The sequence below is a fragment of the Cololabis saira genome, chromosome 17 (genome assembly GCF_033807715.1).
Source record: "Cololabis saira isolate AMF1-May2022 chromosome 17, fColSai1.1, whole genome shotgun sequence".
Classification (NCBI taxonomy): domain Eukaryota; kingdom Metazoa; phylum Chordata; class Actinopteri; order Beloniformes; family Belonidae; genus Cololabis; species Cololabis saira.
In genome coordinates, this window is record NC_084603.1 from 39,503,628 (window position 1) to 39,523,779 (window position 20,152).

Sequence of the window (20,152 nt, forward strand, 5' to 3'; positions counted from 1 at the left end):
TTGTTTAATGAGCATTTTATTAAAATCTTAACGATCCACGTGTCTTCGGGCTGTCGGTGTTCTGTCAATTTCTGCTACCTGCCGAGAAATGCTACTTTGTGGTTCTGCGCATGCGCACAGTCGATTTTCACAGTTTGCATAATTTCTTGCACAATGTAAATTAGATAATATGGGATGTGGAGTATTTGATCCTTCAAAATAGACTACCCATGACATGAATTGCATTACACGTTGTTAACATTATACAATAAAGAGAAAAAAAAAACAATTCTATCGCTTTATTTGATATTCATTCAGTCATTGGACTTTATTTAACCAGGCAGATCATTAAGAACATTCTTATTTACAACAACGGCCTGGCAAGAGACAAGGACCACTTGGGGGAAACGGAAGTGGGTTAGGGAGTAAAACGCAGTAAAATTGTAGCTCTACAAAGGTAGAAAACCATTAGGTGGCATTTTTTGGCAAAGCAGCAGAAATTGGCAGAACACTCAGCCTCTGGGACCTATCACGTGACGCATCACGTGATACGTCACGTGACGCGCGACCGGAAGAGGCGGAGCTTGGAGATTTTTCGCGCCAAACTTCTTTTCTTCCAGCCGCGAAGAGGGAAGTGACCGGAAGTGCTGTTTTCCGCCTCGCTTAAATCCCCCAGGACCGCGATCAGCGGTGTGAACCTCCAGTAGCAGTCCCGGCCGCAGCATGTCTCAGGTTCGGGTTACGGACTTCTTTTCCCAGAGGAAGAAAGGGGCGAGCGCCGCGGGCTCGAAGCCGCGCTGCCGCTCCTCCGCGGCGGCGCCGCGGTGCTTGCCCCCCGGACCCCCGCGGTGCTCGTCCCCCGTCCACCAGGAGTTCCTCCGGGTCATCGACGAGGCCGCGGGGCTCGGAGATGGAGCCTCCGTCGGCGGCAAACAGCCGCTGTGCAGCCCGCGGACCCCGAAGCGCAGCGCCGCGGAGGAGGGCTGCGGGGAGTCGGTCCCCGTCTCGCTGAAGAGAGCGAAGAGCGCCGCCAGGGCGGGAGCGAGCAGGGCGGGCACGAGCCCCGTGGAAGCGAGACACGGGCCCAGGGTTCCGCGCGCCCCCGCAAGGAAGAGGCTCGTCCTCCCGGGAGCCAAGCAGGTAAGAATCCAGGTTAGGACAAGAAAATCAGGGGGGATGGGGGATTTGATCATATGGGGACAGATAATTTGTGCTGATTACAAATAATATATTACAAATAATAGCAGTGACCAAAACACCTGCAGAAATACTGCAGGAATGACATAGCAGCAGTTAAATGCAGCCTTCTGTAAGCTTTAAATATCCACTGGGCTTACATCAAATACATCAAAACACAACAATAAAAAACACTTTTCTGAACTTATCAATATGACTCTGTCCTTCACAGGGTAAGTAAAATGGATCACTGCAAAAACTCAAAATAAGAATATTGGTCCTATTTCTAGTTAAAATGTCTCATTTTCGTAAAACAATCTTATTACACTTAAAACAAGACTCATCACTGGAAAAAACAACAATTTTCACATGTTTCAAGTAGATTTTCACTTGATAAGTAGAAAAATCTGCAAGTGGAACAATATTTTTGTTGCTTGTAATGAGAAGATAAATCTTGTTCCACTGGCAGATTTTCCTACTTATTTCAAGTTAAAATTTACTTGAAACAGGTGAAAATTGTCAAATAAGTTATTTTTCTGGTGATGGCAGTAAAACCACATTCATTGAAGAAATGACACAAGGAAAAATGTTGTTTGTAGCATGTATTAATATAGTCTCTGGGTTTGTTTAGGTGGAGACAGTTATGTTAAAGCTGCAGGCCGTTTATTCAACTCCCAGCTGATCAATAATTTCTCAGGCTGATAACTGCTGACCTAATCAGCACAACACAACGAGAAAAGCACTGTAACACTTTAGCCACATGCCGAGGTATTTCTCCAAAACACTAGTATAAGCTTTACTATCAATGCTGTGTTTTTATTTAGGTATTGTATTATGAGTTGGACATATACGCAACGTATTCGTAGCTTTTAGAGTTTTCCCGATCAGGATTTTTTAGCTCCTGATCACTTGAGTTTGAGTATCTGCCGATCCCGATTTTTCCCGATCGAATCACTTTTTTTTGGCTCCCGATACAATTTCGATACCTTTTCTCGATCAGATACATTTTGGCGATGAATTAAGTTTAAAAAAAAAAGAGAACTAAAACCCAAATTGCCCCATGTTTCTTTTTTTATTGTCCATTCTCTCCAACATGGACATACATTTATTTTCACTGCCTGCATCATTAGATCAAAACAAAGCTTATCAGCTCTGGTGCCACAAAATGTAGAAACATGAAATTGTAAACTAAAACAAAAAGTGCAGAATAGTGCAATAACAAAAATAAATAAATTTCCCTTAAAAAAAGTTAGTTTACCTACTAGGTTCAAAAGTTCAATGACATCCAGTCAAACTCACAATCAACAAGAAAAGTAAAATGCATTTTGGCTTAACCTTAGTGCAGAATTCTGTTGAGTTTTTTTTGTTTTATGTCACTGTTGTAATGATGTTACGCAGAGCGTAGGAACCAAGTGTGGTTGTTTAGAGAGGGACCCTTTAGACCGTAACACCAGCCTGCAGAATAGCAGTCCGTAGTCCCTGTGTTGTGTTGTTACCGAGTCAATAAAGTGACCAAAAGATGATTAACGAGTAACGGATAATCATTTACATAACACCAAAGTCACTTTTCTTTCTTTTTAAAACTTTAATTGTCTCCGTTTATCTGAGCGTAGTCTAGCTGTTGGTATCTTTCTGTTAGCTGCGCTTCTTTCTCTTCCAGCCGCCGGTGCCGCATCTTATAATAAACACATCAACTGTCTGTATCGTTAGATACAATTATAAAGCAATATATATTAAAAACCTGAATAACTAGGTATGTCCTTTTTGTCCGATACTGATAATTTGACTTGAGGACTACACTAATACGTCCCTGTGACGATAGCTGCACAGACTCCTGAGCTGAAATACCTGCTTCATCCTGGTGTTACAGGTTCTGACTGCAGACGACGCCGCCGCTCTCAAGAGTCGTCTTCAGAAGATCGTGAAGCACGCAGCGGAGATCACTTCTTCTTCGTCTGCTTCAGCCTCCTCCAGCACCCCGTCCTCTGCAGCGCGTCCTGAGGATGGGGCCAGGGCCCCCGCCTCCTCTCCAGATGTGGGAACCCTCCAGCGCTCTGTGGCCATTGCTAAACAGCTGGCCGCTAAAGTCCAGAGCAGGAAGGAGGCGGTTGCAGCAGAAGAGGACACCCGGACCGAGGAGGTCCCACAGAAGGACAGGTAAACCACCGACCCTTCTGGAACCGCGGTTCCTTACTTCCTGTGTGTGACCAGCTCTTGTTCCTCCCATACGGTTCTTTAAATAAAACTCTTCCTAACTTTTTTCACAATTTCATGATATGCATTTATGTCAATGATAATGTCAATTTTTATGCTCATTTAAGGAAGTCCTCTTGTCAAACCCCTAGGGGGTTTTTTTTGGACCTCCTTGCATATTTGCTGTCTATTGTTTTTTTTATGGTAATTGTCTTACAGACTTTTTAATATGTGCTAAATAACTAAACCAAACCAAAACTGTGTGTGCAGCGTGGAGCTGCCGGCGTACCAGCGGTACCACACCCTCGCCCAGGACCTGCCCCCGGGCCTCACGCTGCCCCTGCACTACCGGCTGCTGGCTGAGATGTTCAGGAGCATGGACAACGTGGTGGCCATCATGTACAACCGCTCCGAGTCCGTCACCTTCTCCAAGATCAAGCAGGGAGTCCAGGACATGACCCGCAGGTGGGTGTTGGCATGGCAACCACCGCGTGCTCTTCTGGGGACCGTGCAGTGCTAAACGGGACTAGGGCTGCAACTAAAGACTATTTTAATAGTCGACTAGTCACAGGCTATTGAAACGATTAGTCGAGTAATCTGATAATTAGTAATTTTTTTTAAAATTTAGTATGAGGTTGCTTTAATAATGTGGCAAATGATAAAAAACTCAAGAAAGATGGGCACTAGAGCCCTGCTATAGCGGGGCTGTTTTCTTCATCCTGCTCCCACCCGAATCCGCAAAACTCTGAGAATTCATGCCCGCACGGTGCACAATAATAGAGATGCATTCAGAATTCAGCCTTTAGGCTCCAAGTTAACAACTCCTGGCGTCCGTCAACACAGACCAAATCTTCAGGATGCTACAAACAGAACATTCAGGTCCAAGTTCAGACCTGCCAGGTGTTCCCAGATTCATTCACTCACAACGCGGTTCCGGTTCGTGAAGCAGCAGTGAACTTTCAGCACTCTTTTCTTGGTGTGTTTTTTTTTTTTTTTTTTTCTGTGACCGGAAAAACCAGAAGCTAAACAAAAGTATCTGGGGGGGTACTGCACCGTGGAGAAATGGAGTGACGGAGAAGTCAGAAGGGTTCACTACGGCGTCACGGTGACGGCGTGTGCTTTGCGTTGGTTTAACGCAGAACCTTAATTCAGGCTTAAATTGGTTTATTCTTTTCTTTTTCTTAGGCGTTTTGAGGAGAACCACGTGGGTCAGATAAAGACGGTGTTTCCTGAAGCGTACACCTTAAAACAGGAGAAGAATGCCACGATGTTCAGCAGCACCGTGCCCAAGAACAGTTACCAGCTCACCGTGGAGCCCGTCATCCTCTCGGGTCAGAACCAGCATCCTGCTGCATCCTGCTGCATCCTGCTGCCGTCAGTCTCATCCCTGCAAACCTCTCCGTGTTAACTGTTTGATGTCTGTGTCTTCCTCAGCCCAAAATGAGGCCAGACCCGTTCTGTCCGCCTCCCATCTGCTGGAGAGGAGACGGCGCTTCAACCAGAACCTCGTGTCCATCGTCAAACAGCACCACACGGTGAGCAGCCGCTCTTTCAGCCCGTTTACCCGGGACCCGGAGGAATGAGAGCCAGTTAGGGTTTTCTACCAGACTATCGTCTGCTGCCAGAACAAGGGGCGTTGGATATTTCAGATTTCAAAATGTTATATTAGTTCAATGAAGTTCATATTATCTATATTTATTGTAGCTTGTTTGGTTTCTTCTGTTATCTGACACACAGTTTGTCATGAAATACCTGAAAAAGGCCTGATGCTTCATGGCAAGCTGTGTGTCTGGTGACAGAATAAATGAGACAAGCTAAAATAATTAGTTTACTGCATGAGTTATTTATTTATTTAGTTATTTTAAAGTCCTAATTCAGTCCTAATTCATAAAACATTTTTAATAACACTAACTCACATCAATATCGGATCGAATCAAATGGTGATAATCGATTCTGAATTTTAAGAATCTGCATTATCCTCCATAACAGTACAGAATATTCCTGTAAACCCTCAAACACTTATTTTAAATAATCTATCAACAATCAATACTTCACTATGTCAAAAACGAATTTTGCTTGCTGGCCTAACAGCAGCAAAAAAGATAAGTACGATGGAAACCACCACACACACTTAACATCTCCCATTGGTATCTGACCTTCCTTGAAATTATCTACCTGGAAATATTTACAGCCTGAATCCATGATGCAAAACGACAAAATATTTTATTTTGGTTTATGGCAGCAGATAAAATTAAGGCCAAACTTGAAAGATGTATTCAAAATTGACATAGACTACCTTGTTGCAGCTATCCATGTCCAGTTTTTTATATTATGTTTTGCCTTTGTTTTATTTTGTCCTTTGTTCTATTATCTTTGTAGTTTCTGTTTTTCAATCAATTTTTTTCATCGAATGCTTAGGTCCAAGGGGTGGGTTTGGAAGGGCTGAGAATGTGTCAATGCTTGTTTAACATCATTGTGGACGCCACCGTTGATAAGAAACTAATTTAAAATAAATAAAAACATTTGATCACAAAAAAAGAATCGGAATAGAATCGATTCTTGTCGTTTGAATGGATCTCCTGGTTGGGAGCTTGGCCGTGCTCGGCCCGGCCGGGTGGCCGTTCAGGTGTGACTGAGCTGTTCTGTGTGTGCAGGTCTTCCTGTCCTCGCTGGTCCCCCCGGTCTCTGTTCCTGAAGACAAGCTGACCCGCTGGCACCCTCGCTTCAACGTGGACACGGTCCCGGCCGTGGGGGCCAGCCCCCTCCCCGTGGCCCCCCAGGGAGAGAAGCTGTCCACGGCCCAGGAGGTGCTGGACAAGGCCCGCTCCCTCATCACCCCCAAGGTGCGCTGGTGTTGCTGCTCGGGCCGTAGTGCTGGTCCGGGGGGGTTGACTAGGGCTGCAACTAACGGCTATTTTAATAGTCGACTAGTCACAGACTATTGAAACTGAAATTAAAATTAGTCAACTAATCTGATAATTAGTAAAAAAAAAAAATTATTTAGTATGAGGTTGCTTTAATTACGTGGCAAATGATAATAAACACAAGAAAGATGGCACTAGAGCCCTGATATAGCGGGACTGTTTTCTTCATTCTGCTCCCGCTGAATTTCTGACTATTACCGCCCGCAACGTGTGTGTTCCACTCCCGCCCCTCCCGCAAAACTCTTGAGAAATTATGCCGCACAATAATAGAAATGCATTGATTTACTGTCTTCTCCCGTCCCGCAAGAGAAAAGTCCAGACAAATCTATCTGATTTAATGTTAACATGATCATTGTGGAGTTTGATGGATAATTGACAGTTCATAGTCACATGACTGAAAGTTAGATGCAAATCCATCATTATCATCATCACACAAGCTTTTTCGCCTTTCGCGCAGCATCAATTATGTGATTGAGGTTATAGCAACGAGAGTAGCTGTGAGTGGCTCCAATAACACTAATAAATAACATGAAATAAACAAAGTTAACGAATGAAACAAATTAATTTAACAAATGAAAATAGGCTTAATATCTTACCAAGGCGAGTCCGTCTCGTTCAGCACTCCGACGTGCTTTCTCTTCAAATGCATTACCGACGTGCTCCTGTGAAAAGCAACGTCTGCTTTGCAAACCTTGCAAGTCATCTTTTTATTCGCCGTATCGAGGCTAAAATGCTCCCGAAGTTTTATTACCCGCAGCTGCTGAGACGCTATCGTGCATGCGCGACTCTCGGCAGAGATTGTATTGAAGTGAGACGCCTCACTCCATTTGAAAAACATGTCTGGCGATAATTGTCGATTATCGATTATGTTGTTTGATTATCGATTTTTGTCGACAACGTCGACGAATCGTTGCAGCCCTAGGTTTGACCTGAGGATGCTCCTTTGCAGATGCAGAAGGCGCTGGTTGGTCTGACCATGAAGACTGAAGGCAGAGCTGCAGAGAGACCAGAGCAGGCCCCGGCTGCTCCTGCGGACCCGGTCCCCAGCTCTCTGAAGGGCGTCTCCCAGTCCCTGCTGGAGCGGGTAGGTGGCCGGCCGGCCGGGAGCACCGCTGCTGCAGCACACACACGTTTCATTTCATTTGTCTAAGCTACACTCAGAATACTGAACACACCTGAGCTGCTGACGTTGGCAGGAGCTCCAACACGACGCAGACCGGCTGGTCTGTCGGGCAGAACAGTTGTGGAGCCGCTAGCCCTGGTGGCTCAGTTTCTGCTGGACTCGTGTTTCCTGTCCGTCAGCAGCTCGGTCACCTCAGGAAGTGGCATCTTTAACTGCAGATTGATCTGGACCTCCCCTCATGATTAATGTCATGATTTATTCCTGTGCTGAATAAAATGTTGACGTCATTCTATTCGGCCTGTGTTTTAAAAAAAATCGATTTTCCAATTCTAAATCGATTCTCATATTTTCTAAAAATCGGTTCTTATGTCTAAAGATCGATTATTATTTTTTATTTTTTTTTCATCATTACATTACAACTTTTGGTATTTTTTGTTTATGCCCAAAAAAGGAATATTTTGTTGGACACGAGAATAACTGGTGCCATGTTTTTGCCTTTAAATATGTTTGAAGGTATGAAAAGATTAAAGTTTTCAGTTATAATTGCATAAATTGTCTATATTTGATTACTTTATATACTGTCTTGGGGTTACATTTGCATAAAATGCTCAAAAAAAAAAAAATTCTCAAAAATGAAAAACCAGAATAGACCGAAAATGGAAAATATTTAAACGGAATGTGGCAAAAATTAAAACCGATTTCCTCCGTCTCTGTTTGCTCCCTGGATCTGTTTGGTAATTCTGCCCCACGATGTTTCTGAAAGCAGTTCTATCAGCATTCTGGGAGCTGATTGGTCCTTACAGCATCATTAGCTGCAATACTTGCTGTTGAATCTCAATATAATACTAGTATTAATATGTTGCAGAACTACAGTCATATAATTCATGCAACAGCTCAAAAACAGTTTTAATAACACTAACCCAAATCAATATCGGAATCGAATCAAATCGTGATAATCGATTCTGGATCTTAAGAATCTGAATCGATTCTTGACATTTGAATGGATCCCCAGCCCTACTTTCTATCCGGTCACAGCTGAATGTTCCAGAGATTTTGCTAATATTTCTAATAATAATACATCTTATTTACTTTTTACTTTCATAACACTCAGTCACCGGATAAAATACATGGCTGAATACTTTCAGCATCTCCGGCTGAATTCTAAAGAAGTGTGCAGGTGTGAGCTGTGACCTGCTCTCCCATCCTCGCAGGTCCGAGCCAAAGAGGCCCAGAAGCTGCAGGCGGCCATGACCCGGAACCCGGCCCAGGAGGAGCGGCTGCTGATGATGTCCCGGCTGGGGGAGCTGGCCCGGATCCTGCGGAACGTGTTTGTAGCAGAGAAGAAGCCGGCGCTGATCATGGAGCTGCTCTGCAACCGCATGGTGACCAGCTACAGGTCTGCCCTCAGCACAGGTGGGTTCAGAGCCGGCCGGCCAATCAGGGCGCAGCTCCATCAGCTCCAGCACATTAACTCCACACCTGGACGGCAGGTATGGGGCGGCCAGTAACCAGGCCTGTGTTTGGAAAAAAAATATTTTCAGATTCTAAATCGATTCTCATATTAATTCAAGATCCAATAATTGGATCTTGATAATGGATTCTGAATCTTAAGAATGTGAATGGAAAGGATTCTTGACATGTGAATGGCTCCCAGCCGGTCCCGGCTCCTGCATCTGTCTGACATGTGTTTCTCTGCCCAGGAGACATGGAGAAGCACGTGCGCCTGCTGGCTGACGTGGCTGCCGACTGGCTCAGCCTGCACCCCGTCAGGAAGGACTGCTACGTCAAGATGAACAGGAAGGTGGAGCTCAGCGCCGTCCTGGAGCAGCTGAGCCGCCGGCTCAGAGAGGAGGAGCGCCGGTGACGTGACCGCGGCGCTGCGGTGGAGACGAGGGACACGGGACCCTCCGGGACCATCCGGGACACTTCCACGGCTCTGCTCCTTTTAAACAGACTTTTTCTTGCTGCTGTCGGCCGTGGTTTTTGTTTTTTTTCTTTTAAGGGTGTGTTGTTGGCACCTCCCACTGCTGCTGGACATGTTCGTGTTGAACAGATCCGTTCCTCAGAGACGTGTCTGTCAGGACAACATCACATTGTTGTCCGTTGAGAAAAGTGTTGTGGTCCACGTGACTGTGGCTCCTCCGGTGATGGTTCTGGACCCTTCAGGCTCCGTGGCGTACATCCTACTGGATGTGGACTTGTTTAGCCGTTCCTTTCTCTCCCCATCACTGGGTTTCACCAGTCACAGAACTGTTCCCAGCGGCTTGGAAACCTACCAGTGTCTCTTGATTGGCCTCGTCAATATCTCCAGAGTATTTTTGATTGGTTCCGTTAGTGTGAGGGCCCTGGCGAGCACCGAGGACCTGGACCTGATGTTGGAGCTCCAGTGAAACGGCTGCCAGTCATGTGTGTTAAAGTATTGGGGGGGGTGAGCTGCTCGTGGACACTTCTCTCACTTGTTACAGTATGACTTCTACCAGTGCTCTATAGCATTATGGGATGGTCCATGGGGCATTCTGGTGGGCCAACCTCGCTGCTGGAGATATTTCTGTCCTGTAGTCGAGACGACTGATGGCTAAGTAAAGTGTGGTCTCGGCTAATAAACATACTTGAACATGACGTGAACCAGCCTTGTTGTCATTCTGCAATGTACCGCAAGATTGCAGAGCTCCTCCTGGGCTCCGGGCCAAACTATTCAAGTAAAAACAAGTATCCTGCACTTGTAGATGTGTTCGTGTTTTTTTTTTTTTTTTTTTTTTTTTTTTTTTTTTTTTTTTTTTTTTTTTTTTGTGGCTCTAGTGATTTGATTTGAAGATTTTATTTCGAACATGCATGTTAAAAACAAAAATAGTGTGTGTGCAGAACTTGGTCAGACATCACAGATCCACCAACATAAAGAAGTAAACACTTATCCAGTCCTAGCCCTGAATCTGACATAACGAGAGTTTCAATAAGCTTACTTATAAAACACCCATCCCTACTTTAATAACTGTTCAATACAGTGATATAATACTCAGTTATAGGTGTATATATAAATATAGTCAAAACAAACTCATTTAGTTGTGCTACTATGTATGTAATAGAAGTAATTATAATGCATAGTATTACATTATCATTACTTTACTACAATATAGAGAACAATAGACAGCAATGGTATAACAATATACTTGAATAACAAGAGCAGATATGCTATATATACTGGTTCATATATTTACCTCCAATATATATATACATAAAAATTACTATAAATCTATATATTGACATATCTACATATAACTATAAATCAATATATATTAGAGATGTACGCTGTATGTATAATATATAACTATCTATACATATATATAACATCTATATCCATATTATACATCTATATATCTACATATATTAATAAATGTACATATCTACATGTTTATTCGGATCTGTATTTTGAATAGAATGTTTCTTTGTATCTTTTTATAAATTGGGATATGTTTTTACTTTGTTTTAGGCAAGGCAAATTTATTTATATAGCACAATTCAACACAAGGTAATTCAAAGTGCTTTACATTGACATTTAAAGCAGCAAGACATAATTAGACAGTAAATAACAAATAGGTAAGAATAATAAAAGAAGTACAATAATAAAAAGCACAAGCTGTTAAAAATAAGGGCAGTAGTAGCTCCATGTTCAGGCTGTTTCACATATAGGTCGACATACAGAAGCTCTTGTTTATTCGAGTTGCAGACAGGAAGGGGGTAGAGAGAGAGACGTGTTCTTTAACAAAATAACAATTGGTCTAGAAACTCTGAAAGACCCACAACGAAAACAGGAAATTTGAATGAACAAATAATCTGCAAAACTGCTCAGTTTTATAAGGCCTTTAAAGAGCCCATTTCTCTGCTGTTCGATGTAATCTGTGAAGCGTCACATGGGGGCGCTTCCCCTCCAACACTTTACCAGGGCAGGATTTCTCTCATTCACAAAAAAGGTAGACCTGTGCGCTTACTTAATGTGCATGATAAAATACTAGCCAAGATTTTAGCCACATGTCTTGAAACAATCTTGCGGACAATTATTTCACAAGACCAAACCGGCTTTATTAAAGCTGTTTTTTAATACGGAGTGACTATTTGCACCAGGGTACAAATAGCAAGCCCCTGTTGACATATGAATACAAATGCGTTGCCCATGAGCACCACTCTAAAATTGAAACTCGTCCGAAATTCCATACTTCCAATTCCATTCAATTAAATTTTATTTGCGTCTAATACAACAGATGTTGTCTCTAGACGCTTTCCAGAGACCCAGAACATAAACCCCCAAGCAATTATTACATAAACAATGGCAGGTGGGGGAGACCGCAGGCCAGCACGCCGCTCCCGAAGCTCCGGCCTGCAAACATGCACCAAAGAGAAAAAAGGGGGCCAGTAAAAGAAACTACAGGAAGGATGAACTAGAATGATAGCTATGAGATACTTATAATAAATAAAAATGGAAATGGAGAAGAGAAGAAGGGAAGAGGAGAGGAGAAGAAGGGTGAGAGGCACCGCCCAGCGGATCATGTCGGTGCCCCCCTGCAGCATAGGCCTAAAGCAGCATATCTACCGCGAAGCTAATATTTGAGACTAACTATTTTAGTTTTGTTCTATAGCTGCAACTATGACTACTGACTCTAACACACTAGAGTTTACACTACCTGGAGATTTACAAACACCAGCTAGAGGTTTACTAAACACTAACTATAGGCTTTACTAAACAGAAAGGTTTTAAGTTTAGTTTTAAAGGTGGAGGTGGTGTCAGCCTCCTTAACCCAGATTGGAAGTTGGTTCCATAGTAGTGGTGCCTGATAGCAAAAGACCGTCCTCCAAATCTACATTTAGATACTCTAGGAACTACGAGTAAACCTGCACTCTGAGAACGGAGAGCTCTTTTCTTTCAAAGGTCTTTTTATTAACGAAAAGTCAAGAATAAAACATTAACTTTACAGGAAGATTTTTTCTTTTTTTCCCCTTTATCCGTCCCCACCCAGACCACAACACACCTCGTTGCCCAAACATGGACAAACAACACCAGCTGACCATAAGAAATAAACACAGCATTATGATATAAGAATCAAGCATAGCGAAGTTACAGACAATTGAATGAGTTAGAAAATAAATAAATAATTAAGTATATTTAAATAAACAAGTGCATAAAAAAAAAAAAAAAAAAGGGGGTAATAAAAAAATAAAAAAAAGGAGAGGGGGGGAAAGGAGAGGGGGGGGGGGGGGGGGGTCGAAGCTACTCCAAGACTACCGTTGTGGGTTTCTCAAAAAATGCCAAGAAGGGGCGCCACAATCTGTAAAATGTATTCTCTGAACCTCGGATAGTATATCTAATCTTCTCCAGATTCATGCACAGCATTATTTCTTTGAGCCAGTGTGAGATAGAAGGAGGTGTAGACTCCTTCCATTGAAGTGTGATACCTCGTCGAGCCAATAAGGAAGCAAAAGCCAGAACCCTGAGTTTAGCTTTGGGCAAATCCAAGTCTGGAGCAATTCCAAAAATGGCAGTCAGAGGATTTGGCTCAATTTGGTGACAAATGGTCTCAGACATTATTTGGAAAACTGAGGTCCAAAAGTTACCTAAAGAGGGACACGACCAATACATATGATAAAGTGAAGCAGGTTCATTTTTACATTTGTCACAAGTGGGATCAACTTCAGGATACATTCGAGCCAGTTTAGTTTTTGATATATGGGTACGATGCACTACTTTGAATTGCAAAAGTGCGTGTCGGGAACATAAGGACGAAGAGTGAATCCGATCAAGTACTGAGTCCCATATATCATCAGTAAAAGTGTAATTCAAGTCTTGTTCCCAAGTCGTTTTTATAACCGCCATTGAGGAGCAGTGTAGTTTGGAAATACGGTTGTATAGGTTAGATATGGTACCTTTAGCTGTGGGGTTGACAGAGAGAAAAATATCAAGAGGATTGACTTGAGGCTTCAGAGGGAACTGAGGTGTAACACCCTGTATGTAATTCCTAACTTGTAAAAATCTAAAAAAATGGGTTTTGGCAATACCAAAGTCTTCTGTCAGTTGAGAAAAACAAGTAAAATGATTACCAGAATAAAGGTCTTCGAAGCATCTCAAACCTTTCTTGTGCCAGATTTTAAATGTGCTATCAACCATAGAAGGAACAAATAAATGGTTGGCCGCAATTGGACTTCGAATTGAGAATGACTGCAGTCCAAAACTTCTCCTAAATTGGGCCCAAATTAGCAAGGATTGTCTAACCACTGGATTACCCTTCGGGATACTTGAAGCAAGTGGAAGTGCAGCGCCCAAAAGAGCAGGCAAGGAAACGGGGCTACTTGCGCACATCTCCATTGACACCCAAGCAGGGCGAGAGGGTTCAAGATGGAAATGCATCCAGTACATCAAGCATTGAATATTCGCTGCCCAGTAATAATACTGGAAATTAGGCAGAGCCATTCCCCCCACCTGCTTAGGTCTCTGGAGAAACGCCTTCCGTAACCGTGGGCGTTTACCATTCCAAATATAGGACGTTAATAAAGAGTCAAGGGCCGTAAAAAAAGATTTTGGGACGAGAATCGGGAGACACTGAAATAGATACAAAAACTTTGGAAGCAACGTCATTTTAATTGAATTTATCCTTCCAATCATAGACAAAGACAAAGGAGACCATTTAGATAAAGTGTTTTCCGCCTGATTTAATAGAGTGAGAAAATTTGATTTAAATAAATCTTTAAGGTCTCTGGTTACACATATCCCAAGATAGTTGAAGTGATCTTTCACCACCTTCAATGGGAAATCTGCAAAATTAAGTTTGAGGGCTCTCTTATTAATAGGGAATAGTTCGCTTTTATTTAAATTGAGTTTATATCCTGAAAACTGACTAAAAATCTCCAACACAGAGAGGGCCTCTTGTAGAGAGGAGGCAGGCTTTGAGACAAACAAAAGTAAGTCGTCCGCATACAACGAGACCTTGTGCTCAACTCCTGCTCTCCATATCCCTCGTATCTTCCTGTTGCCACGCAAGGCGATCGCAAGAGGCTCAATAGCAAGCGCGAAAAGGAGAGGGCTTAGTGGGCACCCCTGTCGGGTTCCACGATGTAAATTAAAAAATTCTGAGGAGTGGCTATTGGTTAAAACAGAAGCAGAAGGACACGAGTACAGTATTTTAATCCAGGAAGAGAAGGCCGGACCGAAACCAAATTTCCCAAGTGTCGTGAATAAGTAATTCCACTCAACTCTATCAAACGCCTTCTCGGCATCCATAGAGGCGAGGCACTCTGGGTCTGTATGATTTGTGGAATATAAAATGTTGAATAGTCGACGGATATTGTAGAATGAGTGGCGTCCTTTCATAAATCCGGTTTGATCAGGGGATATCACAGAAGGAAGAATATCTTCCAATCTGTGGGCCAAGACCTTGGCCAGGATCTTTACATCTGTGTTAAGTAGTGATATTGGCCTATACGAGGCACATTCTAGTGGGTCTTTACCTTTTTTCAGCAACAGTGAAATGCAAGCTTGGTTAAACGAAGGAGGAAGAGCACCTGAGTCAAAGGTGTCAGAGAGCACCAAGCATAGAAAAGGGGACAATTCAACAGAAAATTTTTTGAAAAAATCTGAAGGAAGCCCATCAGGTCCGGGTGATTTACCCGACTGCATAGAAGAAATTGCAGCTGAAATTTCATCCTGAGTAATGGGGGCATCGAGATTATTCTTCTGATCTTGAGAAAGAGATGGTAAATCAAGGCTATTAAAAAAGTTTTCCATGACATTTAAATCTGTTGTGCAATCCGAAGTGTATAAATTGGAGTAAAAGGTTCTAAACTTGTCGTTGATCAGTTTCTGGTCGGAAGTTACACCTCCCTTATCTGTCCGTACACCAGCAATAAGTTGCTTCGCTCTCAACCCACGCAGTTGATTGGCCAGGAGTTTGCCTGTTTTTTCACCATGTTCATAAAAGTAACTTTTAGTCCTAAGTAACTGTCTTTCGACTAAGTGAGAAGTAAGAAGATTAAATTCCGTCTGAAGTCTCAAGCGTTCCTTGTACAATTCAGGAGAGGGTGAATTTGAATACTGTCTATCTATATTTAAAATCCGGTTAGCTATGTCAGTCTGTTTCTGCCTTGAACACCTCTTTCTATATGCTGCAAATGATATGATTTCTCCTCTTAAATAGGCTTTCATTGCCTCCCAAACCGTTTTATTGGACACATCTGGTGTTTTGTTAATGTTTAAAAATGTTTTAATATGTGTAGAAATGTGTGTGTGAAAGCTCTCGTCCATAAGCAACAGCGGATCTAATCTCCAGTGTCTCCTTGTATACTCGGCCTCAGGAAAAGCCAGTACAAGAACCAAGGGAGCGTGATCGGAAATAATGATAGCTTCATAGCTACATGATTTGAGATTCGAGATTAAGTTATTGTCTAAGAAGAAATAGTCAATTCGAGTATATGTGCGGTGAACATGGGAGAAAAAAGAGTATTCTCTTCCTGTGGGGTATAAGAACCGCCAGGGGTCCGAGAGGCTAAAATCGGCAAGGAATGACTTGACATAACTGGCAGACTTACTAAGAGTGGTAGGTTTAGGGGACGAGCGATCTAACACCGGATCCAGGTAACAGTTAAAATCCCCTCCGAGAATTATTGAATGAGAATGTAAATCAGGAAGTTGAGAGAAAAACCTGTTGAAAAACTGTACATCATCAACATTAGGCGCATAGACATTAGCCAAAATCACTGACTTATTGTGAAGTTTACCTGAAACGATAATATAACGACCGAATTTGTCTGCTATAATGTTGGAGGGCTCAAAAGGAATGTCACCTCCAATGAGGATAGCCACTCCTCTGGCCTTACCCTTGAAATTTGAGTGAAAAAACTGTCCTGCCCAGCGTTTACTTAATCGGCAGTGATCGGAGTCATGCAAGTGAGTTTCCTGGAGAAAGGCTACCCCAGCCCTGAGCTGCTTCAGATGCATGAGGACTTTGTTTCTTTTCACTGGGTGGTTTAACCCCTTAACGTTCCAGCTAATAAAATTGAGATGTCCCTTCATCTAAATTACTCGCAGAGAGAATAAAGTGAGTAGCTCCAAGAAAGAAAAAAAGGGGAAAAGGAGAGAAAAAAGGGGAAAGGAAAAAAAAAAAAAAAAAAAAAAAAAAAAAAAAAAGGGGGCGGGGGGTAAAACAAAAAAAAGATAAAACACACATCAATTTGTCAGCTATCCGCCCGTTAGACAGTCCCATCCCATCCCAAACCCCAGACCCACATAATGCGTTGAATAGCAAATTCAGCACAACACCCTCTGAACTTATCATATACATCCCAACAAAATGACTTCCTATCTAAACTCCCTACAGTCTTAACAGTTCACCCTATAACAAAAGGATAATAAAAATTGGACGACTAACCCTAAATGCACCACAAACTACTGTCTGAGCAATGACTGTCAATCACAAGAACATGACTTCTCTACCACAATATTGCTTACTGCCCCTTAAACTTAAATAGCCTCAACAAACTAGGCTGTACAAGATGCGTAAAAAATAAAAGCACCTCAGGCTGTTAAGAAGTTCAATTTTGTTCTAGCTCGCGATTTTCAAAATAAAACATGAAAATAAAATGAAAATTGATTCAGCCAGCAGCATCAACAGACGGGCAGAAAAAAAAGAAAAAAAAAACGTAGATCAGTCCAAAGCCAAAAGGAGACAAACCAAGTAATTGTCCAGTCATTTACTCACAAATATAAGATTGATCACGTCAGCAGGTCTAACCTCACGGGCCCCGATGAGTATTCACGGCGGGGCGGGCGCGCTCTCCTCCAGCCCATGGATGAACTTTGTAGCTTCCGTGACGGACGTTAACCACCTCTTCTCGCCGCTCGGGAGCGTGATGCGCAGCTTCGCTGGAAAGAGTAAGGATGGCCGGAGACCCCTTTTATAAAGTTCAGCCATAACGTCCTTGTAAACAGCCCGCTGCTTCAGGACATCCGCGCTGTAGTCCTCGTAGAATCGGAGCTTATGACCGTGGTAATCCAGCTCGCCTCGTTTGCGCGCCTCTCTCATAACCAAGTCCTTCATCTGGAACCGGTGGAAACGGATGATAACGGGACGAGGTCTGTCCCGAGGGCCAGGTTTGGGAGCGAGGCTGCGGTGGGCTCTGTCCAGCTCCGGGGGCGAAGGGAGGACCTGGTTGCCCATGACATCCACGAGGAGCTGGGAGAAAAAGGCGGTGGGGCGCGCACCCTCAGCGGACTCCGGTAAGCCGACAATGCGGATGTTCTGTCTTCTGCTGCGTCCCTCTAAGTCCGAGAGTTTAGATCTCAGCTCCTTGTTGTCAACCTGCAACACGGAGCATGTAGCCTCGAGCTGCTGCAAACGTGTGCTGACATCCTCCGCGTTAGACTCCAGATCAGTTATGCGCCGACCATGACCTGAAACTTCAACTTGAATCTTGTCCAGCTTAGAGTCCAAACTGGCAAACGATGACCTGAAGTCGGCGGCCAAAGACGCCCTGTGCTCCTCGAGCAGCTCCGAAATGCCGGCCATGCTGCTACTGCTAGTCGCAGAACCTTCGGCTGACGAGTCTTTTTTTGGTTGTCTCCCCGATTTTGACATTTTTCCTGCAGTAGTATTAGTGCCAAAAGTGGTTGCAGTTAGTCAGTCGACGTTAAAACGAATAGATAAGGGTTTGAAATGTTGGATAAAAAGTTTTTAGCAGGAGCTCGAAATGTGCGCTCCTACTCCATGCGCTGCACCGGAAGTCTCCAGAACGGAGAGCTCTGCCAGGAACATAAGGCACTATTAGGTCTTGCACATATTGCGGAGTTAAGCCGTTTTGGGCTTTATATGCAAGTAATAACATTTTAAATTGGATTCTAAATTTTACGGGCAGCCAATGGAGCGACGCTAACACTGGAGAGACGTGGAGTTGTTAACATGGTAACAACTCCCCCTCCCAACGGCAGGAAGTACCGTGTGGTTCTGAGTAGTAGCCTACGTCCCAATTAATGCATACTACTGATACACAAAGTGTGCCGAATTTAATTAATAATTAATAATAATTAATAATTTACTTTTTGAGTATATACTGTTTAGTATGGTATTTCGGACGCACCAACATGGCGGGGGTTATTCCTGCCTGATCAGACCTCCCTGGCCCCTCTGCTGCTCACTGCTACTCTGGTTGTGGTAGCCAGGTCAGGTGATGGAGGTCATGAATGAAGGTCATGCCAGTCATTCCTGCTCCCAGCTGTGTTGTCTAGTTGTCTTTCACCTCTGTGGAGCACGTTTCCTGTTTTATGATTTCTGATTTTGTTTTCTGCACACAGTGTACCGGTAATGGCCTTTTTTCTTTTTAGAAGCTGCTCTTCCTGGTTCTAAATCAGCTGTTTGGATAAAAGCGTCTGCTCAGTACCATGTCATGTAATGTAAAGAACCTCCCAGGCCCCTCAGGTCATCTGGATCTTGTTTTTTATCAGTTCCCAGAGTCAGAAACAGACATGGAGAAGCTGTGTTCAGCTTCTGTGCTCCCCACGTCTGGCCTAGACACTGAATAATAAATATAATATACAATATAATAATCAACCTAACAGTTCCTTGCCTCACCTCGCCTCTTAAAGGAAAGAAACAGATGTTAGACTAACGTGTTTTCCTCTCATCCGTACTTTGCAGAGCATCCCCCAATCCCAATCCGCACCCTCACAGACTCGCAGACTTACGTGTGCGCTCCCGCACCTTGCATAAGGGCTTAGGGCTGTCCCATTCCTAAAGTCGTTAAGGGTTCAGGGCTGTCCCATTCCTAAAGTCGTTAAGGGTTCAGGGCTGTCCCATTCCTAAAGTCGTTAAGGGTTCAGGGCTGTCCCATTCCTAAAGTCGTTAAGTGCTCGAGGGCTCCCGGCAGACATTAGAGCCCTTACTGCCCCCTTCCCGTAAGTCAGCATCCCCGCACACTTTGGGAAAGGGAATTACCCACAGTTCATTGCGTTGTGACATAAAAGCTGAAGGTCTAGTAAACGATCAGTTAAAGTATTTCCTTCATATTCACAATATTCTCTCTCCATATCAATCTGGTTTCAGGAAACAACACAGCACAACTACAGCCACTCTCAAACTCACCAATGACATAATAGACTGGCTGGACCATAAGAAAGTTTGTACAGCTCTTTTTGTTGACCTCTCCAAGGCCTTCGACACAGTCGATCATTCTATTCTGAAGCAACGACTGCTTGATATAGGTTTATCTGAGCAGGCCCTTGGTTGGTTTGATAATTATTTGTCTAATAGAAAACAATGTGTTCACTTCGAAGGCACCTCATCCACACTGTTAAATGTTACCACCGGTGTGCCTCAGGGCTCAGTTCTGGGACCCATTTTGTTTGTTATTTATGTAAATACACTGGGCAGAAACATGCCAAATTTCATTTTTATGCTGATGACACCGTTATATATTGTTGTGGCTCTACTTTTGCCGAGGCTCTGGGCAACTTACAGACTGCTTTTAACCTCATGGAAAGTCAGCTCATTGAACTAAGACTTGTCCCAAACGCTGCTAAAACCAAATTGATGATATTTTCCAATGGCAGGAAAGTAACTGTGTCTCCCCCCAGCATTTTGTCCTTACAAGGTTGTGAGATTGAACTTGTGACCTGTTACAAGTATCTCTGCATTTTAAATCGATGATCGGCTTTCTTTTAAACCACATGTAGAAAACCTGGTAAAAAAATTACGACTGAAACTGGGATTCTTTTTCCGTCACAGAT

The 20,152-nt window shown here is 43.3% G+C and overlaps 1 protein-coding gene across 1 annotated transcript; it reads left to right on the top strand.

Annotated features, from left to right (window-relative positions):
- The first annotated feature begins 589 nt into the window (after positions 1-589).
- On the top strand, positions 590-10,014 carry cdt1 (chromatin licensing and DNA replication factor 1). The gene is made up of 9 exons (XM_061745338.1): positions 590-1,119; positions 3,026-3,312; positions 3,619-3,813; positions 4,534-4,679; positions 4,783-4,883; positions 6,003-6,191; positions 7,222-7,356; positions 8,607-8,808; positions 9,096-10,014. Exons 1-9 carry the CDS (start codon positions 703-705, stop codon positions 9,257-9,259), a joined length of 1,836 nt encoding a protein of 611 aa, XP_061601322.1. The 5' UTR covers positions 590-702; the 3' UTR covers positions 9,260-10,014.
- Positions 10,015-20,152: the final 10,138 nt, after the last annotated feature.